This window comes from Scophthalmus maximus, chromosome 21 (assembly GCF_022379125.1).
Source record: "Scophthalmus maximus strain ysfricsl-2021 chromosome 21, ASM2237912v1, whole genome shotgun sequence".
In the NCBI taxonomy this organism is placed as follows: Eukaryota; Metazoa; Chordata; class Actinopteri; order Pleuronectiformes; family Scophthalmidae; genus Scophthalmus; species Scophthalmus maximus.
This window is the reverse complement of record NC_061535.1, coordinates 14,607,501-14,630,000: the sequence shown is the minus strand read 5'-3', so window position 1 is coordinate 14,630,000 and position 22,500 is coordinate 14,607,501. Positions and strand designations below refer to the sequence as shown.

General features: G+C 47.6%; 3 protein-coding genes and 1 long non-coding RNA gene across 11 annotated transcripts in view; 3 read left to right on the top strand and 1 right to left on the bottom strand.

Moving 5' to 3' along the window:
• Nucleotides 1-6,371, top strand: part of LOC118291524 (gamma-aminobutyric acid receptor subunit rho-3) — a 21,347-nt gene extending 14,976 nt beyond the window's left edge. For all 3 annotated transcript variants that reach the window (XM_047329922.1, XM_035619832.2, XM_047329923.1), the window contains 8 exons: nucleotides 420-487; nucleotides 1,894-2,117; nucleotides 2,405-2,487; nucleotides 2,703-2,840; nucleotides 3,445-3,597; nucleotides 4,043-4,104; nucleotides 4,701-4,832; nucleotides 5,072-6,371. In XM_047329922.1, coding sequence (XP_047185878.1) covers nucleotides 420-487; nucleotides 1,894-2,117; nucleotides 2,405-2,487; nucleotides 2,703-2,840; nucleotides 3,445-3,597; nucleotides 4,043-4,104; nucleotides 4,701-4,832; nucleotides 5,072-5,377 — 1,166 coding nt within the window. In that variant the 3' untranslated portion in view covers nucleotides 5,378-6,371. The remainder of the gene's footprint in view (nucleotides 1-419; nucleotides 488-1,893; nucleotides 2,118-2,404; nucleotides 2,488-2,702; nucleotides 2,841-3,444; nucleotides 3,598-4,042; nucleotides 4,105-4,700; nucleotides 4,833-5,071) is intronic.
• LOC118291533 lies at nucleotides 3,456-6,906 on the bottom strand. The gene is made up of 5 exons (XR_004786695.2): nucleotides 6,770-6,906; nucleotides 6,572-6,672; nucleotides 4,600-4,799; nucleotides 4,062-4,172; nucleotides 3,456-3,593 (listed from the first exon to the last, which is right to left on the bottom strand). It is a non-coding gene; the product is annotated as an uncharacterized LOC118291533 (long non-coding RNA).
• On the top strand, nucleotides 6,527-17,436 carry LOC124849758. 3 transcript variants are annotated; one of them, XM_047329919.1, is made up of 17 exons: nucleotides 6,527-6,646; nucleotides 7,806-7,918; nucleotides 8,643-11,639; nucleotides 12,023-12,164; nucleotides 12,282-12,413; nucleotides 13,015-13,063; nucleotides 13,181-13,317; nucleotides 13,424-13,527; nucleotides 13,646-13,756; nucleotides 13,855-14,103; nucleotides 14,194-14,270; nucleotides 14,353-14,532; nucleotides 15,284-15,347; nucleotides 15,455-15,568; nucleotides 15,669-15,727; nucleotides 15,850-15,919; nucleotides 16,480-17,436. In XM_047329919.1, the coding sequence occupies exons 2-17, from the start codon at nucleotides 7,877-7,879 to the stop codon at nucleotides 16,591-16,593; spliced, it is 4,641 nt and encodes a 1,546-aa protein (XP_047185875.1). In that variant the 5' UTR covers nucleotides 6,527-6,646; nucleotides 7,806-7,876; the 3' UTR covers nucleotides 16,594-17,436. The 3 variants fall into 3 exon arrangements, 2 of the variants coding, with proteins under 2 accessions (XP_047185875.1, XP_047185874.1); XR_007030286.1 differs by lacking the exon at nucleotides 6,527-6,646 and adding an exon at nucleotides 6,780-6,990 and having other exon boundaries at nucleotides 15,652-15,727; nucleotides 16,480-16,551; XM_047329918.1 differs by lacking the exon at nucleotides 6,527-6,646 and adding an exon at nucleotides 6,785-6,990.
• Nucleotides 17,437-18,613: 1,177 nt separating this feature from the next.
• LOC118291519 (disco-interacting protein 2 homolog C-like) overlaps nucleotides 18,614-22,500 on the top strand; it is a 32,029-nt gene continuing 28,142 nt past the window's right edge. For 2 of the 4 annotated variants that reach the window (XM_035619824.2, XM_047329915.1), the window contains exon 1: nucleotides 18,614-19,183. In XM_035619824.2, coding sequence (XP_035475717.1) covers nucleotides 19,105-19,183 — 79 coding nt within the window. In that variant the 5' untranslated portion in view covers nucleotides 18,614-19,104. The remainder of the gene's footprint in view (nucleotides 19,184-22,500) is intronic. The other 2 variants (XM_047329916.1, XM_047329917.1) reach the window with 1 other exon arrangement.

The window sequence follows — 22,500 nt, the reverse complement described above, 5'->3', positions numbered from 1 at the left end:
CATCCTGACATCGAGTTTTACACAAATATTCATACATTTTCTCTCTTTCAAGGGAAAAGGGAAAAAGTTTCTGAAACAACACGTAGACCATCACGGGGCACCAAACCTCTCCACTGCGACGGGAGCAAGTTCTCCGACGCCGTAGATTGTCTGTCAAGAGGTTTCTAGTTGGACTAAAAGGGAGGTCAGGGGTCGTCTAGGTGGTTAAACAGCTATTGGAAGCTGTGTTCGACAGCGTTCCCCACCAGCATAAGCAAAACACCAACCAGGGAATGGCCCTTTGGCAGAACACTGTTCGTGCTGCCAGTGGAGAATTTAAGGATCGCTGAACATTACACAAAATGTAAAATGACAGTTCACTTTGTCATGACCTTGAAACGCTTGAAGCTAACGATGGTCCGCCGCGGTTGTTGTTCCAGGCTCGGCCATCCCCGTGGGCATCGACGTGCAGGTGGAGAGCATCGACAGCATCTCAGAGGTCAACATGGTGAGACACCACCGTCACTGCACTTGACAACTGGTGTACAAGATTGACTTTGGACGCCTCCTCCACACTGGTTGAAACTGATCCGCAGTGAACACCTAATAACAGAAAACCGTGTCAAAGTTTATTTGTATATGAAAATATTTGTTAACAAACGTGGGAAAATCCCATTAATGAATTAGTTAATTCCCACATTTTATTTAAGAATAATATTGCGAGTGCATTGAATAAGTGACTTTTAAGGTAAAGTTGAACTTTTCTATACTTTAATCCTCATGAAACCAAATATACATTTAGATATAGTTTTTCGATATATACAAACACTTTATATTCACTTAAAAAAAGCCCTTTTTCGTTTTGTGTGAAGACTTGAATGACCTCAACTTGTGACAGGCCTTTTTCCATTTACCCCATGAAAATGAAATGAAACTTCAAGGCGCTTTGAAAATGTCGTTTAAAAATCGGACTCAAGTGCTCGAGTTGCTGCTCTGAAATCCCTTCCTGTCCGTCCGTCCCCTCGTCTGGTGCGTGACCTCCCGGTGGCTTTGCTTTCAACTCAACTGGCCACTTAACTCACAAGTGCCTCAGCGAGTTCCTCCGACCGCGGGAGATAAATGGCGAAGAGGAAGGTGTTGTCACGGGAGCCTGGAGGGGAACAGAGAAAATGTTCATGTGGCTGCTGCAGGACGTCATAAACCCCTTTTCAGCTCCGACGCCGAGAGTAACACACCAACTCACAGACGATTTACTGTACCTAGAATCTGTGTCTGCATCAAGAAACACACGATTCAATCCCTCCTGTCAAAAAGGCCGACGGGATTCCAAAAGGGATTTCCAATAACAAAATCCCTTGAATCCCCGCGAACCTCATCCTGTTGGACTGGTTCCAAAATCAAGTGGAATTTCTGATTGGAAATTCCTTTGGGAATCCTAAACTGTAGGTATTTCCTATAGTCCACAAGGACTTTATCCCATAGGATTTACAGGAGTAAAAATCTTACATGCTTGTCCAATCGGATTAAGTCTTATAAAAGTCCAACAGGATCTGTCGTTCCAAAATATGACACTCACAGGAGTTTTTATAAACTATACTCATTATAGATTATAGGTTTGTTTGCCTTGACTTTGCATATCTTTTCATTTCTACCCAAAGCATTTGATTATATAATATAATATTAGAAGAGATTCACTCAACCAATAAACCAGTAAACTCTCTTCAACATCTCAAAACAAAGGGGCACTTTGTTACTTCAGTCATTTATTTAGCATTATTTTACAGAAATGCATAATGTAAAGTCGACGACTGGGGTGTTGTGATGTTAATGTAAAGGATTATGATTTGTCGCGCGTGTCCTATAATGAACCTGAAAGCTGAGGTCTCCTTCGGTTTGCGTCCTTGCGTCTTGTAGGACTTCACCATGACTCTCTACCTGCGACACTACTGGAAGGACGAGCGGCTGGCCTTCCCGTCTCGCAACAACCGGAGCCGGACGTTCGACTCGCGGCTGGTGAAGAAGATCTGGGTCCCCGACGTCTTCTTCGTCCACTCCAAGCGCTCCTTCATCCACGACACCACCATGGAGAACATCATGCTGCGGGTCTACCCCGACGGGAACATCCTGTACAGCGTCAGGTACGGGACGGGCTGCGGTTACAACCCGACTGCAGCTCCACCAGAGTTAACACACACAGTCATTCAGTCTTTGTCGCTTTTCCCTCTGTTCTTGTATCCACTCTTTTCCTTCCTCATAAGTTTTGGTGACAAAAATGTGTCTCACACGTCATTCAAGTAAAAGCAGCTGGAACGTAAGATTTGAGAAAGTGAACAGGAATGACTGGTGTTTTTTTGTGCGCGTGCGCGTGCGTGTGTGTGCGTGTGCGTGTGTGTGTGTGTGTGTGTGTGTCTGTGTCTTCTTTCAGGGTCACTGTCACAGCTCTGTGCTCGATGGACTTCAGCAGCTTCCCTCTGGACACACAGAACTGCTCACTGGAGCTGGAGAGCTGTAAGACACACACACACATACACACATACACACACACACACACACACACGATAACTTCAAGTTCACAAATGGTTGTGCATTGTTTGCAGACGACTGCCAAAAAACCGAACCAATCTCATCTTTCACTTCTCATCTTTCCTCTGTTTTCCATGTCGTCCATGTTTATCTTCTCTCTCTCTCTCTCTCTCTCTCTCTCTCTCTCTCTCCCTCTGTAGACGCGTACAATGAGAACGACCTGATGCTTTACTGGAAGAACGGGAACGACTCTCTGAGGACGGATGAAATTGTCTTGTCTCAGTTCTTCATTGAGCATTTCCACGCCTCCAGCGGCCTGGCTTTCTACAGCAGCACCGGTGTGTGTGTGTGTGTGTGTGTGTGTGTGTGTGTGTGGGCGCGTGCACGCGTTCTCTCAGATCATTTTATCTCTATAAAAAGTATTTAAATAGATAAAAGAAATCACTCTGGTTTGCCCGGTCACAAACCTATTGGCAGATGTAACACCGAGACGAGGGGTCAGACACAAAGAGCAGCACCTGTTCTTCAAACTTCATGTCAGCAGTCTGTGTTTGACCCTGTACAGTGTGACGATGAGACAATGATCCCACGCAACAGTCCAGCTCCGTAAACAACTGCTTTTCCCAGTTTGCTGTGGAAGATCGTGACTGTCTTGCCTTGACCTCGACCCCGTCATCCAGCATCAGCTTCGCACCTTACTCAGTTCTGCAAAGTCACATCTGGACAGGAACCGGAGCAGTGGCGGAGGTCATCGTGGCGGAGGTCGTCGTGGCGGAGGTCGTCGTGGCGGAGGTCGTCGTGGCAGAGGTCGTCGTGGCGGAGGTCGTCGTGGCGAAGGTCGTCGTGGCAGAGGTCGTCGTGGCGGAGGTCGTCGTGGCGGAGGTCGTCGTGGCAGCATATTAACGCGCCCATGTCGTCCTGCTGTCTCCCTTTCGCTGACAGGTTGGTACAATCGGCTGTTCATCAACTTCATCCTGCGGCGGCACATCTTCTTCTTCATGCTGCAGACGTACTTCCCCACCATGCTCATGGTCGTGCTGTCCTGGGTCTCCTTCTGGATCGACAGGAGGGCCGTTCCTGCCCGAGTCTCTCTGGGTAGGACCACACGTCGACAAAGAGACAAAAATACTTTATTTATAGTCTGTGGTGCATGTATACAGTGAGTGGCACATTAAATATTATGTTTGCATAAACTGTAGGAAGGTATATTTTTTGGATAAATGGTTTGAAAGCACAAAAATTACAAGAATAAGATAGTTGCAAGTTATTCTTATTCTGCTGCATTTCTAAGTTGGACAAATACATCATACGTCTATAATGAGTTTGATTTAAAAGTAAAACAAGGTTTTTAAAATATTCTTTCTGCTTTTAATCCACAGTATCAGTTCAGACCTTAACCTAATCAAAATAGCATTAAATGAGGATTTTAGACACATTTAACTGAGGTTGGAGTTGGAAATAATCTTGGTTTTATCATAAAATAAGACCAAACTCTCAAGTTTGACTTTGAGGTTGATCAGCTGACCGTCTCCTCCCACAGGTATCACCACGGTGCTCACCATGTCCACCATCATCACGGGAGTGTCCTCCTCCATGCCTCAGGTAACAGCTGTGTTTGTGCGGTCAGATGTTTCTGAGTAAGTCCTTATCAAGTCTCCTTCACGCCTTCCCTGGAGATATATTTTTATTTTTATTACAAAGATTAGAATTTGCCAAATACAACAAATATGCAAATGTACAGCAACAGATTGGATCACCTATAAATTACCACCTAAAACTTAAAGCCCCAGTGGGTAAATTCTTGTAATTTTCTGGCGCCATCTGGTGGTAAAGTTACAAACCGCAACCAACTGAGTGACGGACAGGGGACACTTTATGCCGGCGCACCGCCGATTCCATTTCAGGTTTCCGGAAAATACATATATAAACACAGTTATGGGCAATATATTCAATTTATGGGAATAATTTCTTCTATAAATATTACACACTGTAGCTTTAAACAAAGCATAGAATGATCCTGATGAAAATGTGTTAGGGTGTCGGTCCATGCATTGTTAAACTATGACAAAAAAAATGAATGTCCAGTAAGAACACAACCTTCACTTGCTTCCTTCTCGCTGATAATCACGTGAACCTCGTCAAAACCCTCGGCTGCACATGAGAATCTGTGCCTGTGTGTCTCCGTCTTCGTCGTCCAGGTGTCCTACGTGAAAGCGGTTGACATCTACCTGTGGACCAGCTTCCTGTTTGTCTTCCTGTCCGTCATTGAGTACGCAGTGGTGAACTACTGCACCACTCTGGAGGAGATGAGGAAGATGAAGAGGGGGAAGGTCAGGACAACAACAAAAAAATACACAACATGACCGCTCATACTTTGCACTACATCTCCCTCTTGTGGTTGAATGCAGGTATTGCACCAGGTCACACACCAAGAACCTCCTGCCCCAAATCCCACATTCAATTTAACGACAAATAAACACGCATGAATGGATAAACAACACAAAATGGAGCAAACAAAATGGAAATGATACACGACACAGCCTCTCTACACTTTCTTTGCCTTTTCCAGATCCCATCCTCCTTCAACGCCAGCCAGGCGATGGCCTTCGACGGCTGCTTCCACGATAACGACATTGAGCTGAGCCCGTTCCCCGGGATGACGCCCACTCCCCTGACCTCTGACCCTCTCGCCGCTCCGACCCAGAACCCGGACATTCGGCCCACGGGGGGGACGCGCCTCCGCCGGCAGAAGTCGGTGTGGGAAAACGTGGACCTGCTGGTCAGCAACAGCTACATGATCGACTCGTACTCCCGCCTGGCCTTCCCTCTGTCCTACCTGCTCTTCAACGTCATCTACTGGAGCCTGTACTCCTGATCCGGCAGCTCCCCACACTCGACCTGAACTCACACACTCGACTGAGAGCCGGGTGAAGAGTCAGAGAGGAGAGGCGGGAGGGTTTCGTCCTCTTCAGGGGGCCACTTCACTGAATCAACCCTGGATCACAGGGGCCCCCACTCTCACGTTCAGCTCCTGCTCCGCCACTGATCGTGTCGGTTGCCAGAGAGATTGAGATAAAAGCACTCAGGCCTGTAGGAGCTCTCTAATTGTGCAGTTTCACCCTGTCAGTTGTCTCATGGGAGTAAACTTGCAAAGTCATTTGTCCTGATTTTCTTTTCTTTTTTTATAGTCGGTACATGTGGCTCTTTTTTCTGTGCATGGTTTTTACGAATAATACTGAAAAACTTTTGATTTCCCACATTATAAGTAATAAATTAGGATCAAAAGTGTGTGAAAATGTTCACATCCTTTTCCTTTTTGGTGAATGATGTGATCGGATGTATGTGTAATTTACTATTTATTATTAATTTGTTTCAAAATAAAATTTCGTTTTGGTCATGCGGATGTAAAACTGACTATTTATTACAGCTACTGTACCGATGACACAGTTATAGACATTACTGATAACAATTTTTATTTAATGACTGACCGGGGTTTTTTTTGTTTGTTGTTTTGAAAAGTCATCCTTGTGAAAATGGGTAAAGTTGAATTATACCAAATTTGTAAATATTGTAACATTTTCCCAACTGTATTTTCATGTGGTGCAAATCCATAATTTTGATTTTAATTTATTTTATTCCAGTAGAAAAACATGGAAGTAAAAAAAACTTTATTCCCATGAGTCCCCCCCAACACTGGCAGTAAAAAGAAAAAACATTTTTTTTCTGAATCTGAATTTGTGAACTCAAAATAAATGGAATGGAATTAAATTACATTAATTTCACATCTGATTTTAATAGACTGTTATTCAGGTTGTTGTTTCAGGTGAAAAAAAATTACAAAAATCAAAGCTTCTGAAAATGAATTGGGAAAATTCTATTCAATTTAATTAAGATAAAAAATATAAAATCAACATAAATGTACATAATAAACCCTGTTGTGTTGTTATTGTTAACATATTTGAATCGTTAAGTGTGATTGCGACGTGCTGTTTCCATAGCAACTACAGAGTTTGCGTGCGGTTGAGAAAGTAACGTAAACGGATTTTTTTGGGCGCAAACGTCCACAAACCAAACACGCCGCAGGAGAGAGGAGCGAGAGACCCGGGATCGAGTCCGACCTCGGCCCAACAGAGGACGGCGACGGGTGAGTTCCTCCTCCGGTGTCGCGATCTGTGGGTGAAGAAAATAATACTAATAAACGCGAGCTACAAGTTAGCAGCAGCAGCCGTTAGCATCCGTAACGTCCCCATGGAGGGTAAACACGCACCGGGCGGTCGGCGGAGGAGCGGAAGCTCAGTGCGGCTGATGGTCGCCTGGCCCGTCGTGTGTTAACCCCGCGGGGGACGAGAGGCTGTCGGGCTCCGGCAGCTGGCTCCTCCAGCCACTCCAGCGTGTTTCCTAAGTTCATTTAAAGCGAATGAGAGGAGAAGTTAACTCCGGTGTTCCGCCCGAGGAGGCCGAATAAAGTTACCGAGCAACACCCGGAAGGTAACCGGAAATAGGTTTATTTTGCTTTTTAAAAATGAAAACTTACCGTAAATGTTTATTTTAAATTTTTCAGCGTTTTAAATGCTAGCAAGTTCACCTAGCTTCGCTCAGTATGCTAGCTGCTGCTTGGCCGATAGCTAGCTGCTGCTTACGTTAGCTAGCTTTGGCTAACGTAAGCTAACCGAGCTAAACGTGACAGCGATTAAAAAAGTGATGTGAAAGAACAAATCTAAAAATTAAAAAAAATCCAAATAGGTTCACTAGCAACTTGTGGAAAAGGGGAATGCAATTTAGGGCAGTTTCATAGGTAACACCAAGCTAGCTAAAAAATAGCTAAAAAGTTTAGCTAGGTGTTCCTAATAAACTGCCCACTCAGTGTTCATTACATAGAGCAACAGTTCAACTTGTAAAAAAAGGAGGGGTTTTAGCTGGTCAGCTTCTTTCAGCTTCTAAAATGTGAATATTTTCTGGATTCTTTGCTCCTCTGTGACAGTAAACTGAATATCTTCGATCAACATTTTTCCAATTTTTTTTGACCAAACAATCGATTAGTCGAGGAAATAATCGATAGATTATTAAACGATAATGGAAATGATCAGTTAGTTGCAGCCCTAGAAAAAGGTCTAGTTGCAGATTTTTGTGCACGTGTATATCATTTTCCTGTGATGCTGATTTAATATGTTACTGTTTGTGATGTTTATCTCTGTGCAGTGACATTTGTTGAGATGATTCTTTTTTTTTTTAGTATGACTATAATATTGTCTCTGGTCAGTCTGTCAAACTAAACAAAGTTATATTATTCCACCCCCCGCCAGTCTCCGTGGCGACCGTGGACCGCAGAGCTGCACTCATCCCGTTGCCGTTTACGACTACCAGCCCGAGTCACATGACGTCTTGCCAATACCAGCTGTGTCCAGCTGATCTACAGGTGCGGTTTAATATTTCTACTCTCTGCCAGATATTCTCTCTATACACAGTACGTACATACACACACACACACACACACATAATATATGACACACTCTAGTTTACGGATCAGGAGAAGGTTGTAAAAAGAGAGATATCTTAAGGCCAGTGTTTTGAGTCTTTAACCTGAATAATCTGACTGAATGTCGGGGGCCCCCGGCAGCCGCTCATCCATGCCTGGAGCTGGGGTGGGGGGTGGCCTTGTCAGGGGGGACAGGGAGGAGGGAGGACTTACTGATGTAAGTGAAACAGAAAGGTATCAGTGGGAGGGAAGGAGACCTGAATGGTGGGATGGGAGGAAGGAGGAGTGAGCAGAACGGCACTGCTGCTCCGTGATTGGTGGCTGCGTGGGGGGCCATGTGCTGACCCCTCTCAAACTGTAGCCTAACTAGGGCTCCCACATACATTCACACACACACACACACACACACACACACACACACACACATCAAGTGGTGCATAGCCCCCCTGTTGAGTGGCAGGGACATGTGAGCTCCGTCACATTTGCTATTCTGGGCAGGGGAGGGTGAGAAAGGAGGGGGGGTTTAAGCAGAGGGAAGTAGAGGGTCTTTTCTCTTTCCGCATGTGGCCGAGCCCTCGTGAGAAGCTGCTCATGATTCTGTCCTGTGTTGTGGCGGCTCTCGTGTGGCTATAGCAGTCTGTGTTTGTTTTATTTTCCACTCCAGGCCGGAGAAAAGATGGGCTGCTGCTTTAGTAAGGAGCTGAACCCCGACGGCCCCCCAAGCGAGAGGAGCAGTTTGTTACAGCCCCCGCTCCACAACGGGCTGACCGAGGTGACGGAGCAGGTCAGGCAACACGCCGCGGCCGTGGCTCAGCATGTGTGCTTGGAGGGAGAGGAGACGAGTGTGCCGGGCGGACCGGCCCGGAGGACGACTCTGGAACATGAGGCAAGAATTCCAGGACTGGACGACAAAGTTTGCACATGGGTCGCTGTGGCCGGCAGGGACAGCGAGACCTGCAGAGTGGGGGATCTTAAACCGGTGGAGGAGAAGGAGGCTATTATTATCACTACCAGCACAAATATACATTCAAACAGGGACACAGAGGCTGGCGTTCTTCACACTCCCAGGCCGAGCTGTGAGCCGGCTCCCTATATGGAGGTGCTCACACAGAGTCCCGTCAGACAGAAGATTCTGGAGAATGCCCGGGCGTTGTGGGTCAACCAACTCCCAGAGGGGCACAAACCGGCGAGGTGTTTGTCCGCTCCCACCAGGTTACCCACCGCCAGCGTCGCAGTGAGCGAGGTGTCGGGCGACCAGCTGGCCAGTGTGTGTCGGGGGACACAGCGGGATCACCCCGAAGCTGTGCACGAGGACGAGGAGGGCGACGATGAGGGCGACGACGAGGTCGGCGTCGTCACGACATTGTGTCAAGGTTTCGAAACGAGGACCCGGAGCTTCTACAGCATATGTTCCATTGACGCCGATGACCTTGAACACGACCAGGATCACATCCGATCCCAAACAGCTGGAGCGATGCGAGCCCCAGGAACAGCTGAAGCAGGAACAGCTGCTCTGCCCCGCACGGCGGAGTCTCCCGTCCACAGCCAATCACTCACAGAAGTATCCGCAGTCCTGCAGACGTACGTCACGCAGTCGAACACAACCTGCCAGTCACGCGATGCCAAGGAGGCAACTTCAGCACAGTTGCACTCTGCTGAACAGTCTTCCACCATCTTGTCGCATAAGTCACTCTCGGGAGAAGAAACCGCCGCCTCACCTCATCCAGTCATTCCTCCACAGCTGGTCGACTCTCCACCTGACCCGCCGCCCCCATTAGGGCGTCAAATACAGGCGGAGGACCCTCAGGTGTCCGCACCACACAGCCCTCGGCCTCGAGATTCTGATTGCCCGATAGCTGCAAAGGCCGATGAGTCAGAGGATGACATGACGAGTGCATGTGAGGAGGAGGAGGAGGATACCGTGGTCACAGAGGAGAGTGTGCACCTGGAGGACCACAGAGCAGCAGAGGATCGGAGTGTGGACGAGAAGCTCGTCCATGGTTCACAACCAGCCGCTGAGCCGGATTCTCCCAGCTCCTCAGAACTCGACCTGACGCGGCTGCACGAGGAGGAGAGTGATGAAGATGAACCCTCCCTGCAGTTCATCACTGTCCCTGTGAGCATCACCGGTGAGGAAGGAGATGTCGTCCACTGCGGCACAGCAGATACAACTCTCACAGAAGTAACGTCGGTCTCCACCATCTCCACTGCGTCGTTGCCGCTCGCCGAACTCGCTGCCTTTCCCCGTCACGCACACTCGACAAACCTGTCAGATTTAGCCGAAACCGCATCTCGCCAATTTGACTCATCATATAAAGTTGACGTTAACTCAAACGATCAGACTTTAGTATTGAGCCGCGTTGAGCCCTGGAATCAGGACGACCAGCCTGCGTTTACCGGCTGTGATCACGTCGATGCCGGGTTGGATTACTGTGACATACAGACTCACGGCTCTGACGGCGAAGTAGCGTCGGGCTCGGAGGTCCCCGTGAGCCGAGGTGACGCACAGGCCGTCGAAACGCCAGACCCAGAATTTCACGTGGTCACAGAGGATTTAACTGAGACTGGCCCAAAAGCCTCTCACCTAGAGAAGAGTGATGAAAGATGTGATGAGCGCCGTGACGACTGTGCAGCTACGGGGTCGGGCCCTGAGGTCGCAGAATGTCAAAGGTGTCTCACACAGCCGCCTCCTCCTCCTGCCAACGACGAGCTCTCTGTTGTCGTCTGCTCCTCCACTTCCTCGTCTCCTCGCACGTCTTCTCAGGAAGCCGAGCAGACCTTCTGTGAAAGCAGCCAGATCCAAGTAAATCCACTGGAGAAACTTTCTGCGTCTGAATGTGGGGGAGAAGAAGAAATGTCAGCCACGCAGGCGTCTCAGGTTTGCCCCTTCTCTGTGTCAGCGAATCGGGAATCTCCACCTTCCCATGAACCCCCAGAAATGTTAACGTCCTCCAGTGTTTTCTCTGACTGTGTGAGCTCTCGACTGGACGTCGAGGGCGGTGACACCGCTGAATGTTTACCCCAGTCTGGAGGTCCGTCAGCTGGACATGACCCGGAGGAAGTCAATGAGATGAAGACGTTAGAGGAGGAGCGAACCACAGCGGACGATAATATTTCTCCAGGAACTCCAGAGACGCCATGTGAAAGTGCAGAGGTCCACGCAGACACCAGCGCCTTTGACATGTACACGATTCCTGGCGACTGCAGTTGTCAAGACGACAGAACTTTGGTTTCGGACCGTCGGGGGGTGGACCCCGGTCAGATCGACGTCCACGCCTCGACTCCGTCCTACGAGATCCACTTTCACAGTGACGGGCTTCCGTCGTCGTCTGCAGAGGAGGGCGAGCGCGAGGGCGGGATGAGGGAGATGGTGTCCGAGCTGCTGGGAGAGGACGCCGGCGCCTCGGTCTGCCGTCTCTACCCGCAGCCCTGGATCCGGCTGGGTGTGGAGGACAGCTGCGGGGGGTGGGCCTGGGGGGCTTTGGGGGCCCAGGAAGAGGGCGAGAGCGGGACGGGTGGCGCCGACGAAGACGCAGAGCAGCTGCCGGCCTCGGTGTCCGAGCTGCAGCCGTCCATGGCTCTGCTGGGGGCGTACCCCTACAGCACCGTGATGCCCCAGGGGTCGTGTGTGTGGGACTGGCACTCGGACTGCACTCAGCCAGTAAGTGTTCCATCACCCGGATGAACACAAGGTCTTGTTCACGCTGATGTTTCATACGAATGAGATGAGAAATGATGTGACAGAGTAATAATGCGAGTACTGTATGTAGACTACTTGTGAAACAACGGCAATGATAAAACACAATTTCAGTTATCTAAGAAACAAATCTGAGTTCATGTTTTTTTTATTGTCGTTTGCACAGTAAAAACATTTGAGATGAAAATATCTATTTGTACATATATACACAAACATCTAAATATGTAAACTTTATGAATATGTAAACAAAGCCGGTTGTACATTAAATTGCGTTATTGTAAACACTAACAGGAGTGAATGTGTGCGAGTTCGTTTTCAAAACTGTGTTCTAACATTTGGCGTTTCAGGCGCTCGTCGCTGCTCCGAGCCTGAACCCAGAGGCCGAGGTATGGACCAATCAAAGCTACGACCTGGAAGTGCATGGCGCCGCCCACCAGGCCCAGACGCCGTGGCTGCAGCTCTCCGACAACATGATGACCAATCACGAAGGTACAGAAGGCCGCGCATTCTCCTGCCTCCAACGTGATGCCGTTAGCTGCCTCCCAGGAGTTACTTTGTGATGAAGATATGTAGATATGGTTATGATGTGGTGTTTTTTTCTTTCAGGGTTCCTGTCACAGTTCCAGCTGGAGAACATGAGCCTGGTTGAGGCGGATCCCGGCCCACTGGAGTACCAGACGCTGACTACAGATGAAGCACCTGTAGTTAATGGAGAGTCCAGTTACCCACCGGTCACAGGTACGAATCACACTAACACCACATCTTCTTAAAGTCTCCCTTCTGTCTCTGTCCTCTAACATGTCTGACATTGACTATAGGGACTTTGTATCTGGTGTTTTCACATTCCTCTCCTGGAGGAGGAGATTTCTGTTTCACTTCTCTGCAATTTGAAATTCAAATGAATCCTGTTCAAACTAGATTTGGCTCGTCACAAATACAGACAACCAATTGCTGTCGCATTAGCATCCACGAGAGGACGGCAGGTGTCAGAAGACATTTAGCGTTAGCAGTTAGCAGTTGGTGAAGTTTTATGCCTGAATCTCTCCAATGTTGCCTCTAACCATCTTGTCGCGCACATTTTTCCATCGGTCAACCTAGCGTGAGCAGCTATGGTGGGCGGGGCCTGTGTTATTTGCATATCATGAATATTCATAGTCTCAGAATTCCCCAATGAGGAAGAGAGAGTGGCTGGTTTCCAGACACATTTCAGAGGTAAACAATATCAAACCAAATATTAGACATAGCAGATTATTTTTATATACTTTAAAACGTTACTGGAGGGGTTCTTTAAGGATTCTGTGAGTTCCGATGTGGTAATGTCTTTTTTTCTGTTTCCCAGAGGAGATGAGAGAAGGGCTGAGGACAGTTCTGGAGTTCTGCCTGACCAGGTCACAACTCACGACACGCCCTTTTCTCTCTCCAGTTATCATTGCCACGTGTCGTTGATGCATTAAAGCAAAAAATGCAATAAAAAGATGAAATAAATGGAACCTGTCCGTCCACAGGCAGCACCTGGGCAGCGACCTGTACCTCACGTCTCAGATGGACGGCGACCAGTACGTTCCCATCGCGACTCTCGCCAGCCTCGACAAGATCAAGACTCTCAGCACAGACCTGGACCTCATCTCCGACATCCTGACATGTCTGCGTTTATTTCTCTTGACTTGACATTTATAGTTTCGAATAATTATTATCTGTTGTCTGTAAGATTTTCTTGCCGGACTTACTTGTTGTATCTGACCCCGCAGCCCTGCCGCTGGTCCAGGTGGCCCCGTGCGGACAGAAGGTTCGGCCCAGACAGAGTCGATGCGTGGTCATCCTTCGCGAGATCCCCGACAGCACGCCTCGAGAGGCAAGGGTCCACCGCCGCCCACAACAAACACACGACGCCTTTCATTCTCCGTCTCTGTGAGCAGAAGCAGAAGATTTGTTTTAAATGAGAGGTGTGTCTGGATTGTCCTGTCGCGCAGGAGGTGGAGGCTCTCTTTGACGGCGATGATCTGCCCGAGTTCCTGAGCTGCGAGTTTGTGAGCAACGACAACTGGTTCGTCACCTTCAAATCCGAGGCGGACGCACAGCAGGTAATAAAAAAAAAACTGAAATTTAACCGACCGATGTTCTGATCTGCTGTTTTTAAAAATGATTCAGACGACAACGACGAAGTGTGCTGCGTCCTCAGGTCTACAAGTACCTCAGAGAGGACGTCCGGCTGTTCAAGGGGAAGCCGCTGATGGTGAGGATAAAGGCCAAGACCATGACGGTCCCTTCCTACGCGCCGAAAAATGGCTACAGTCTTCAAACGCAGCTGGAACAGTGCGGCGACCATTTTGCCTCCTACTGTCCCACGGCGACGACCTACCAGCATCCGCCGCCGTACGACTTCACCAACAAGACGTGGGACGCCTCCGTGTTCCACAAACATGCTGCAGTGAGTGCCGTGACGCTGAATATACTTTGCAGCAACACGCTGTATTGTTATTTAGTTGTCATCAAGCTCCTTTTTTTTTTTTGCCCACAGCCTCCATCCATGAACGAGTTGATGAATGTATTCACGGCAGCGTCCAACTTCAAACCTCACAACCCTCACAGGCCCAGGTAGTCATTTTCCTTACAGTTTATGATCTTTGATAATATTTTGTCATGGCGTAATGTCTCGTCGTCGAACGTCGTCTTCCAGGAGAGGATCCCGGTGGTCGAACTCCGGAGACCGTTGGCAGAGCGACTCCTCGCACGCGTCGGGGAGATCGCCGGCAGAGCGCCCCTCCTCCTCCTCATCCTCGCCCAGCTATCCGGGCCGGGCGTGGCCACGAGGCAACGGGCGCCATCCGGGCAGAGGCGGGAGGGCGGAGTCCAACAGGTGAGTCGTCTCAGCCGCTTGTGAGAGAAGGGAAGGTAAAAAGTTGATTTTCACACATTTGACGATTGAGTCTCAAACTGGTTTATCGATTTGGTTTCTTTGGGGCCAATATTGATATTAGGGAGTGCAATATTCCTGATACCGATACATAGGCCGATTTATATATTTGTATCTTCTTTAAATCTGTCAATGATTCCTAAAATGTCATCATCAAACCTTTATGAAAAAGAAATATTGTTGAGGCTTGACATTTGAGTTTAACTGTATCATAAATAAATATAAAAATTGGAGAGAAAAAAATTACAAATACAACCAAATAAATAAGAGTTGAATTAAGAAAATAAAAATTTATTTTTACCTAAAATGTAAAAACATGAATGCACATTCAAAGGCTCATATCTGGCCAATAATATCGGTCGGGCTCTAGTTATAAGCGGCTCATAAATGATGATGATAAAAATTATTAGAAACATCAGAGTTCCGGACTGTTTCATCACAAACAGGCCGAATGCTTTGAGAGATACAGTAGATAGAATAAATCCCAGAGCCGGACGGCAACTCACTGTACTGTACACATGTGTGTTACTTCATCTTCTCTGGTGTCACAGAGAAATAACCACTGTACAGTTACAGTTGTGGCTGCTGTGATGTAGAGAGTGAATCAGAGCCTCGAGTGAAGAAGATGACATGTCAGTAGGTGGAAGTGATGTTGTAAACCCGTCCTCACTGTGGCTGCTCTCTTCTTCTGCAGGAGAGGAAACGGCCCGAGGAGGAGGGAGAACCCGAGGTCGTCGTGGGACAAAGCTGCTTCACAAGTGAGTAGCCGCGGAGCATCATCATCATCATCATCATCATCGCCGGTGTTGTGTCAAAGTCTTTTTGTCCGAGACTCGGGATGTTCACCGTGCAAGTGTTTGTGTAGAATCCACCAAGTCGGCCTTCTCCTCCTCCTCCTCCTCTCGAGCTCGGGCCGACGAGCTTCCCTCCCCTCGTTCCGGCAAACGGTGGCAGCATAGCAAGTGTACTCGGAGCACAGGTAACCAAGTCACTGTCTGTGTGACACACACACACACACACACACACACACGTTGTCAGTTGTCTTACTGTACCCTCATAAAGTGTCTTGATCGTCACAGGGTCCAGTCGCCAGCAGCAGCAGCACAACGTCCCAGGAGCCTGATCAAGTCTCGCAGTCGTAAGTAACAGCCTCTGCTTCGTTTTCTACTTTTGAACATTTTAAATATGATCCTTCCACGATCCCGTCAGCAGCCACAGGTATTCGATGAGTGTGACACCGTTCTGCTCGTCTCTTTTCAGGGACGTGACCGAGGGAGCCGGGGTGGCGAGCGAAGCCGGACCCGCCCGGCTCGCACAGGAACCAGTCACAGTAAGACGCGTTCACCGTTTCTCCGATTTTAATTTGAGGGAGGACGTGTTTCGACTCGGACATCTGTCCCGTAGCACGAGCAAGTTTTCAAACATTGAAATAAATCTGAAATCACAATTAATTTGTTTTTAAATGTACAACATCTAAAACCTGACCTCGACCAAGCTAGTCGTTTGACTGTCTGAGTTTTATATGATCATGAAAGTGATTTAATAATAACCCGATTCATATGACATTGTGAAATCAAAGATGCTTTACAAGCCAAAAGAAATAGAAGAGCAAAATCTGCCAACAGGTAAGTTTGGAGATACTATCTCTTCACCGAAAAAACTAATGTATAAAAATGTAAATGTATATATTCATATAATATACTTATCAAATTTCAATGCCAACTTTTATTTGGTGTGTTTCTTGTTTATGTGAGATTCATTCATATGTGTAACTCTTAATTAAAAAGTCTGAGTCCAATCACCCTACAGTGACTCTGTTGTCACTCAGATGATTGATGATCAGCAGATAAACAGGTCAGATTAATAACTTGCTCTGCTCTGATTGGCCAGGAGTCCAAGAAGCTGAGCTACGCCGCTATCTGCCAGAGAGCGCCATCGGCGTCCAACGGGCCGCCGATCCCACCCGCAGACAACGCCCCCTCGGAGTCCAGCACACCCAACTAACCCTGTCCCGTTGGCCACGCCTCCCGATCCCAGCTCTGTTACCATGGTAATAAGACTGAGAGGAGGACGCTTTTTCTTTTTCTTTTCTTTTTTTCTATGACTATTTTATAAGACGAACGTGTGAGTGACTATTACACTTTTTCAAACTGTACAACTGAAGCAGCATGTTTAGTGTGAAGAGCTCCACAGTCGTTAGCATCTGAATCTGGACCAGCGGTTTTGGACCGGCGCCGGTACAGAGGTCACGTCCTCGGGCACGTCCTCGGGCACGCTGTAGCTGGAAAGAGTCTGTCAATGTCCATCTGCCACTTTTTACGTTGGTTTAATTTCTTGGTTTTCTGGTTCAGGTCCGCTTAATCGAAAAAGAGCTGGGTTCCCATTTTGTTGATTTGGTGTGTGTGTGTGTGTGAGGATCACACCTCTGAACGTGAACGTACGATCCTGTGAAAAGCTTTGAATATTAATCCTTTTATTTGAGCATGATTTATTTTTTATTTTTTAGAATTTAATTTATGTCGTAATTTGTTTTATTTATGTCAGTCGTCGGGGAGTGTGATTCGGTGTCTCGCAGGGGAAGCGTTCTCTTTTCCGGCCGGGAGCTGTGGATTTTCGTACAGTCGTCCACGTTTTTCAGCAAAAGAACCCGAATATTATTTGTTTTTGATGACTTGAGTTTGATAGTTTTGAGTTCAAATGTTCTTCTGTTTCAAAGTCTTGAAATTTTTTTAAATGTTAGAGCAGGGACGATGGTTACGGCACGCGCGTTTCTTTTTTTCTCTTTTTTCTGTACAGATGTACATAATACTGAAGGACGATTAAAGAAGTGCCTTTGAAGTTAAAAAATTTAGATTTTGTGTTTATTTGTGTCGATGCAAAACTAAAACTAAATTTATGTTATTTTCTAATTTATTTTCCATTTTATACATTAACATCACTTGGGTCAGTTACTGATTACAAATGCGTTCTGCACTGTGATGATTATTATTATTAAAATTATTGTTATTGTCGCCCATCGATTTGCTGACACTGGCTGCGGTTCCCCTCTCCGACCAGCAGGTGTCAGTTGACTCCCACTGTACCGGTCGTTACTTCATTAGGTGGAGGATGATCTGATTGTCGGGAGGCTGCGTGACTAATGAATGGGACGAATATCACTAATGAAATACTATTAGAGTATTAGAAGAATGTGTCACTGTCACATTATAGACTCCTAGACTCGTGCAGGACTTAAATCAAAGGTCGCTTCTTCACCTTTGAAATATTAATCACAATTCTGCAGAGTTTCCATACTGCAGATGTTGGAATAAAGAATTGTCACATTAACATGCAACGGGCAAATCTTCCAAACATGTATTCAACCGGTGTTTGGCCCTGTTTTCGGTCTCTTTTACTGATATAAATCGTTAGTAAACAATGTTTCTGTCGGGTTTATTACTATTAATATTAATAATAATCCTTAATTAGAGATGCATGTATTTATTTATGAAGATTACAAAGTGCTGCACACAGGCAAAAACAGCTGGCAAAAGAAAACTGTCTCGTAAAACCGACAAAATATATGGGAGTTTTAAACAGCTTAGATATACAGTAACAGAATTTTAAAAAATAACTAAAATCTGGGAAGGCGAGAAAATAACTGACTCTTATTTTCCAGAACTGATGAATGTAAAAAAAAGAAGAAGAAAGAAATGAGTTGTATCACATCCTATCAAATATTTAAGAGCAAATAATAATATCATAATTATGTTCTTATTTATGATACTGCTTTATTCATGTATTATCATATAATTCTGCTTCTGTACTGCAGTCACTGTGGTTGATAAACCTTTAAAATATATTTTTTTGTAAAAAATAAGTTTGATAAATGTTTATTCTTAAATTAATATTGAAATGTACTTTTATTTTTGTTTAAAATTTAATTTGAGCAAAATGATATATGTAATTTTTCATCTTTTAAAAGATGTAGGACAATAATAATAATAATAGTCATATATTTTTGGGGTCCAGGTGAGAGATCAGCACAGTGGATTAAGGTGTGGTTGCCCGCTGCGCCCCCTGTCGGTGATGACCGGCGCCGCCGTGCAGAGTCACGTGACCCCAGCGGCGAGAAGCTGCAAACGGCGCTGACTCGGAGCCTCCTCCTCCTCCTCCTCATCACCACCACCATCATCATCATCATCATCACTACCACCGCCACACAACCCGCCGCAACGGCAGCGCAGAGAGCCGAGCCGAGCCGAGCCGAGCCGAGCCACCGGGGTCTGCACCGATTCGAGGAGCCGGGCGCCATGGCGGCGGGCCCCCGTTGAGAACGAGCCCCGCAAAAAAAATCTCTCCTTCTTCTTTCCGCCTTTGTTCCGACCTCGACGCCGCGTAAAGTCTCCGCGCCTCCGCCGAGGACGAGGACGAGGACGAGGAGGGGCCGAGCGGCGGCGGAGCAGCAGCGGCAGGAGGAGGAGGAGGAGGAGGAGGAGCAGCACTCGAGCCGGGGACGAGGTGTTTTCACACCGAATGGCGGACCGAGAGGCGTCGCCGATACCGCTGGAGATCCGCGCCCGGCTGGCGGAGCTGGAGCTGGAGCTGTCAGAGGGTAAGACACGAACAGAACAGGGCGACCCTCCTCCTCCTCCTCTATCCCCTCCTTATCCCGTTATCTCATAGCCATCATCATCATCATCATCATCATCACCGGGAGCCTAACGGAATCTAACCGTTCATTCCTGCGGGCCCCCTCCTCCTCCTCCTCCTCCTCCTCCTCGTCCCCTCCCGCTCCTCCCATCCAGATGTTTGTCAGCCAGGGACCGGCCCGGACAGCTGCGTGCAGCCGGGAGAGGCTGAGGGTAGAGCGGGGAGCGGGAGGAGGGAGGAGGGATGAGGAGCTGTTGGGGGGGGGGGGGGGGGGGGCACGCTGCTGCGGGACTCCGCTCCCCGCCTCTTTGTCTCCGCGGCGGTGCAGCTTTAATAGAACCGAACCGGCCGCGTCGGGTCCGAAAAACGAGCGGTTTGTTTGACCTTGAGATGTTGACAGCATCACACCTGGGTGTGCGTGTGCGTGCGTGCGCGCGTGGTTTAATTATAGCATTGCGATGCAACGCTGCGTGACAGAGCAGCAGCTCGCAGGGGGCAGTTGGTCCTTCGATGCCCGGTGATCTCTGCCTCCTGCCTGGTGTTTTGCTTTTTCGGGGCCTGAGGAGGAGGAGGAGGAGGAGGAGGAGGAGGATGCTCGGGATCATTTTTTTCCTCCTCTTCCTCCCTCACCACACACAGATGCAGCAAACACACACACTCTCTCCCCCTCTCTCTCTCCCCCTCTGTGGGCCCTCCAGTCTCAATCCCAGCAGTCCAGCAGTCCAGCAGCCCTGCGTGCACTCCGGTTCGTCCCCGTCAGGATCAGGGCGTCTTGTGCCTTTTATATAATGGAGGTTGAGCATCTTTTATTTATTCATACATGTACAGGCTCTGGGGGAGGCCTGCGTGATAGTGTGTGAGCCACCTGGTCGTCTGACAGGTTGCTAATGTGATGATGGGACGTACAGATGTGTGATGTGATGGGACTGATGTGATGGGACGTACAGATGTGTTGGGACGTACAGATGTGTGATGTGATGGGACTGATGTGATGGGACGTACAGATGTGTTGGGACGTACAGATGTGTGATGTGATGGGACGTACAGATGTGTGATGTGATGGGACGTACAGATGTGTGATGTGATGGGACGTACAGATGTGTGATGTGATGGGACGTACAGATGTGGGGTTTTTTTGTCTCGGCAAAACGTGGGCGAATGCTTATTGTTGCATTTGCTGTTATTGTCGGGGGGGGGGGGCTGCTGCAAAGACCTGCAGCCAAACTTATAGCTTTGTCGTGTACCTGCAGTAGTGACAGCATCTTTATGATGATGATGGTGATGATGATGTAGTAAAAATACATAATTAATTTGGCTCTGACATGTAAAAGTACACACACACACACACATACACACAGACACACACACGCACATACACACAATGTGGAATCTGCAGCTTTCATCAAAAAAGGGGAAAAAACAGCAGCGTCGGGCTTTGAAATCAAACCCTCGACACATCAAACTGTCCTGTTTCCCTCAGATCAGCCTCATCATCATTCATAAAAAGCCTTTATTTTTCTTTTCCCACTGCAGTGACACACACACACACACACACACATTGAGGCGTAGTGGTTCCTAAATCCGTCCGCGAGTGTTTATTGGAGCAGAACCTGCTGCTGCCAGATGTTATTAATGATGGAAGACGGCGGGAAGGAAGAGGAAACGTCAACGGCCAAACTGTCAGACAGGATCAAATGCTCAGGTGTGTGTGCGTGTGTGTGTGCGTGTGTGTGCGTGTGTGTGTGGTCATTACAAAAGAAGAGCTTGAGGCTAAATTGGTACAAAATGAATCTGTTTTCTTTTTTTTCTTTTTTAAAGGGGCTACGTGTGAGTATCAGCCAACTGTCGAATTCATACTCCAAACAGATAGGGGGCAGCATTTCTCTCGTTTTTCATAGTTGTACTCGCAATTCAGACAAATCCTGGTGGAGCGTATAAAATAATGTATAAAGTTCACCGGCCAATCGCAACCAAGTTTCACACTAACCCCTCACGTTGAGCTAACGTCAGCCTGAATTACACAGAGTAATTTCTATTTCCTAACCTACATATCGTCTCCTTTTAAGTTCTTATTCCAGTTCCAATAATATATAAAAACAGAGAGTAGCTTTAGCGCTTTACTAAAGAATCCTGCTCGATAGGTCTTCATCTTATTGTCCTGTGGATGATTAGATAACATCCGGACGAAGATGTCAAGTGGAAATCAAGCATGGTGGCGTCTCAACAAATCATCGCCATTTTGACCCCGGTTGTGATTTGTTTTTTTGTGGGGGAATTGAGAAATTCAAGATGGAGATGTTGTTGGCAGTTGTTCTTTTTGACACTCCTCCTGTGGGAGAAGCTTGAATCTGGAGAATGTCCTGCTTCTATCTGATGAACGATGATTTGATCCCCATTTATCTGACTCTTGTACAATCCCTCATCATCAGGTGTTTTTGAGAACCTTAAAAAAGTGGAGGATGCAGGGAAGGAAGGAAGGGAGAAGAGTATTGCGACGTGTTGCGTCCAAATAAGCAGCGTGTTGGAAGCGTCGCTGTTACTGAGAACGCAGAGTAATAAACCGAAGGCTGCAGCAATTTCCCCGTCAGAGATGATGGGTTTAGTGCGGCGGGATGAAACGCCGTCGACAAGACGTTTATTAGATCATCTCTACAATCAGCTGAGCTCCGGCAGATAAGCCTGCCCCCCCGCTCCCTCTCTTAGTGTCGCCTACAAACCACATCATCGCCGTGGAGACTGCGACCTCCGGGCATTAAGGGGCGTGTTCTCGTGCGTCCCGGAGCGTCAGGGTCACAACCTGCGGCGCTGAGATGTCCTGCAGGCCCCAAAGTATCCTTCTCCAGGGTCTCGTGTGCGGCGAGGCCGTACGGTAGTGCGCTGCGTTCAGTGTCCTCGGGAGATTTGAATCGACGGCTGGAGCTCTTGTGCTCAGTCGAAGGCGTCAAATATTAAAACCGTCCTGACCAGGAAAAACAAAACAAAAATGCCAACGCATGAATATTTAATCGACAAAGTGCCGCTCAGGTGTGACTCTGACAGCTGCTGAATATTTCACATCATCGTATCAAAGCTTTTTGTGTGTGTGTGTGTGTGTGTGTGTGGATATTTACTAAGATCTCAGTGAGCGAGGTTGTGGCACAGATTTGTGAAAATGCAAAATTGCAGCTTCTTTATTTGACCCTATTAACAGCTCTTGTTTCTCTAGTGTGTGTGTGTGTGTGTGTGTGTGTGTGTGTGTGTGTGTGTTTGTACAGCAACATCATCAACATGCATCTGTGG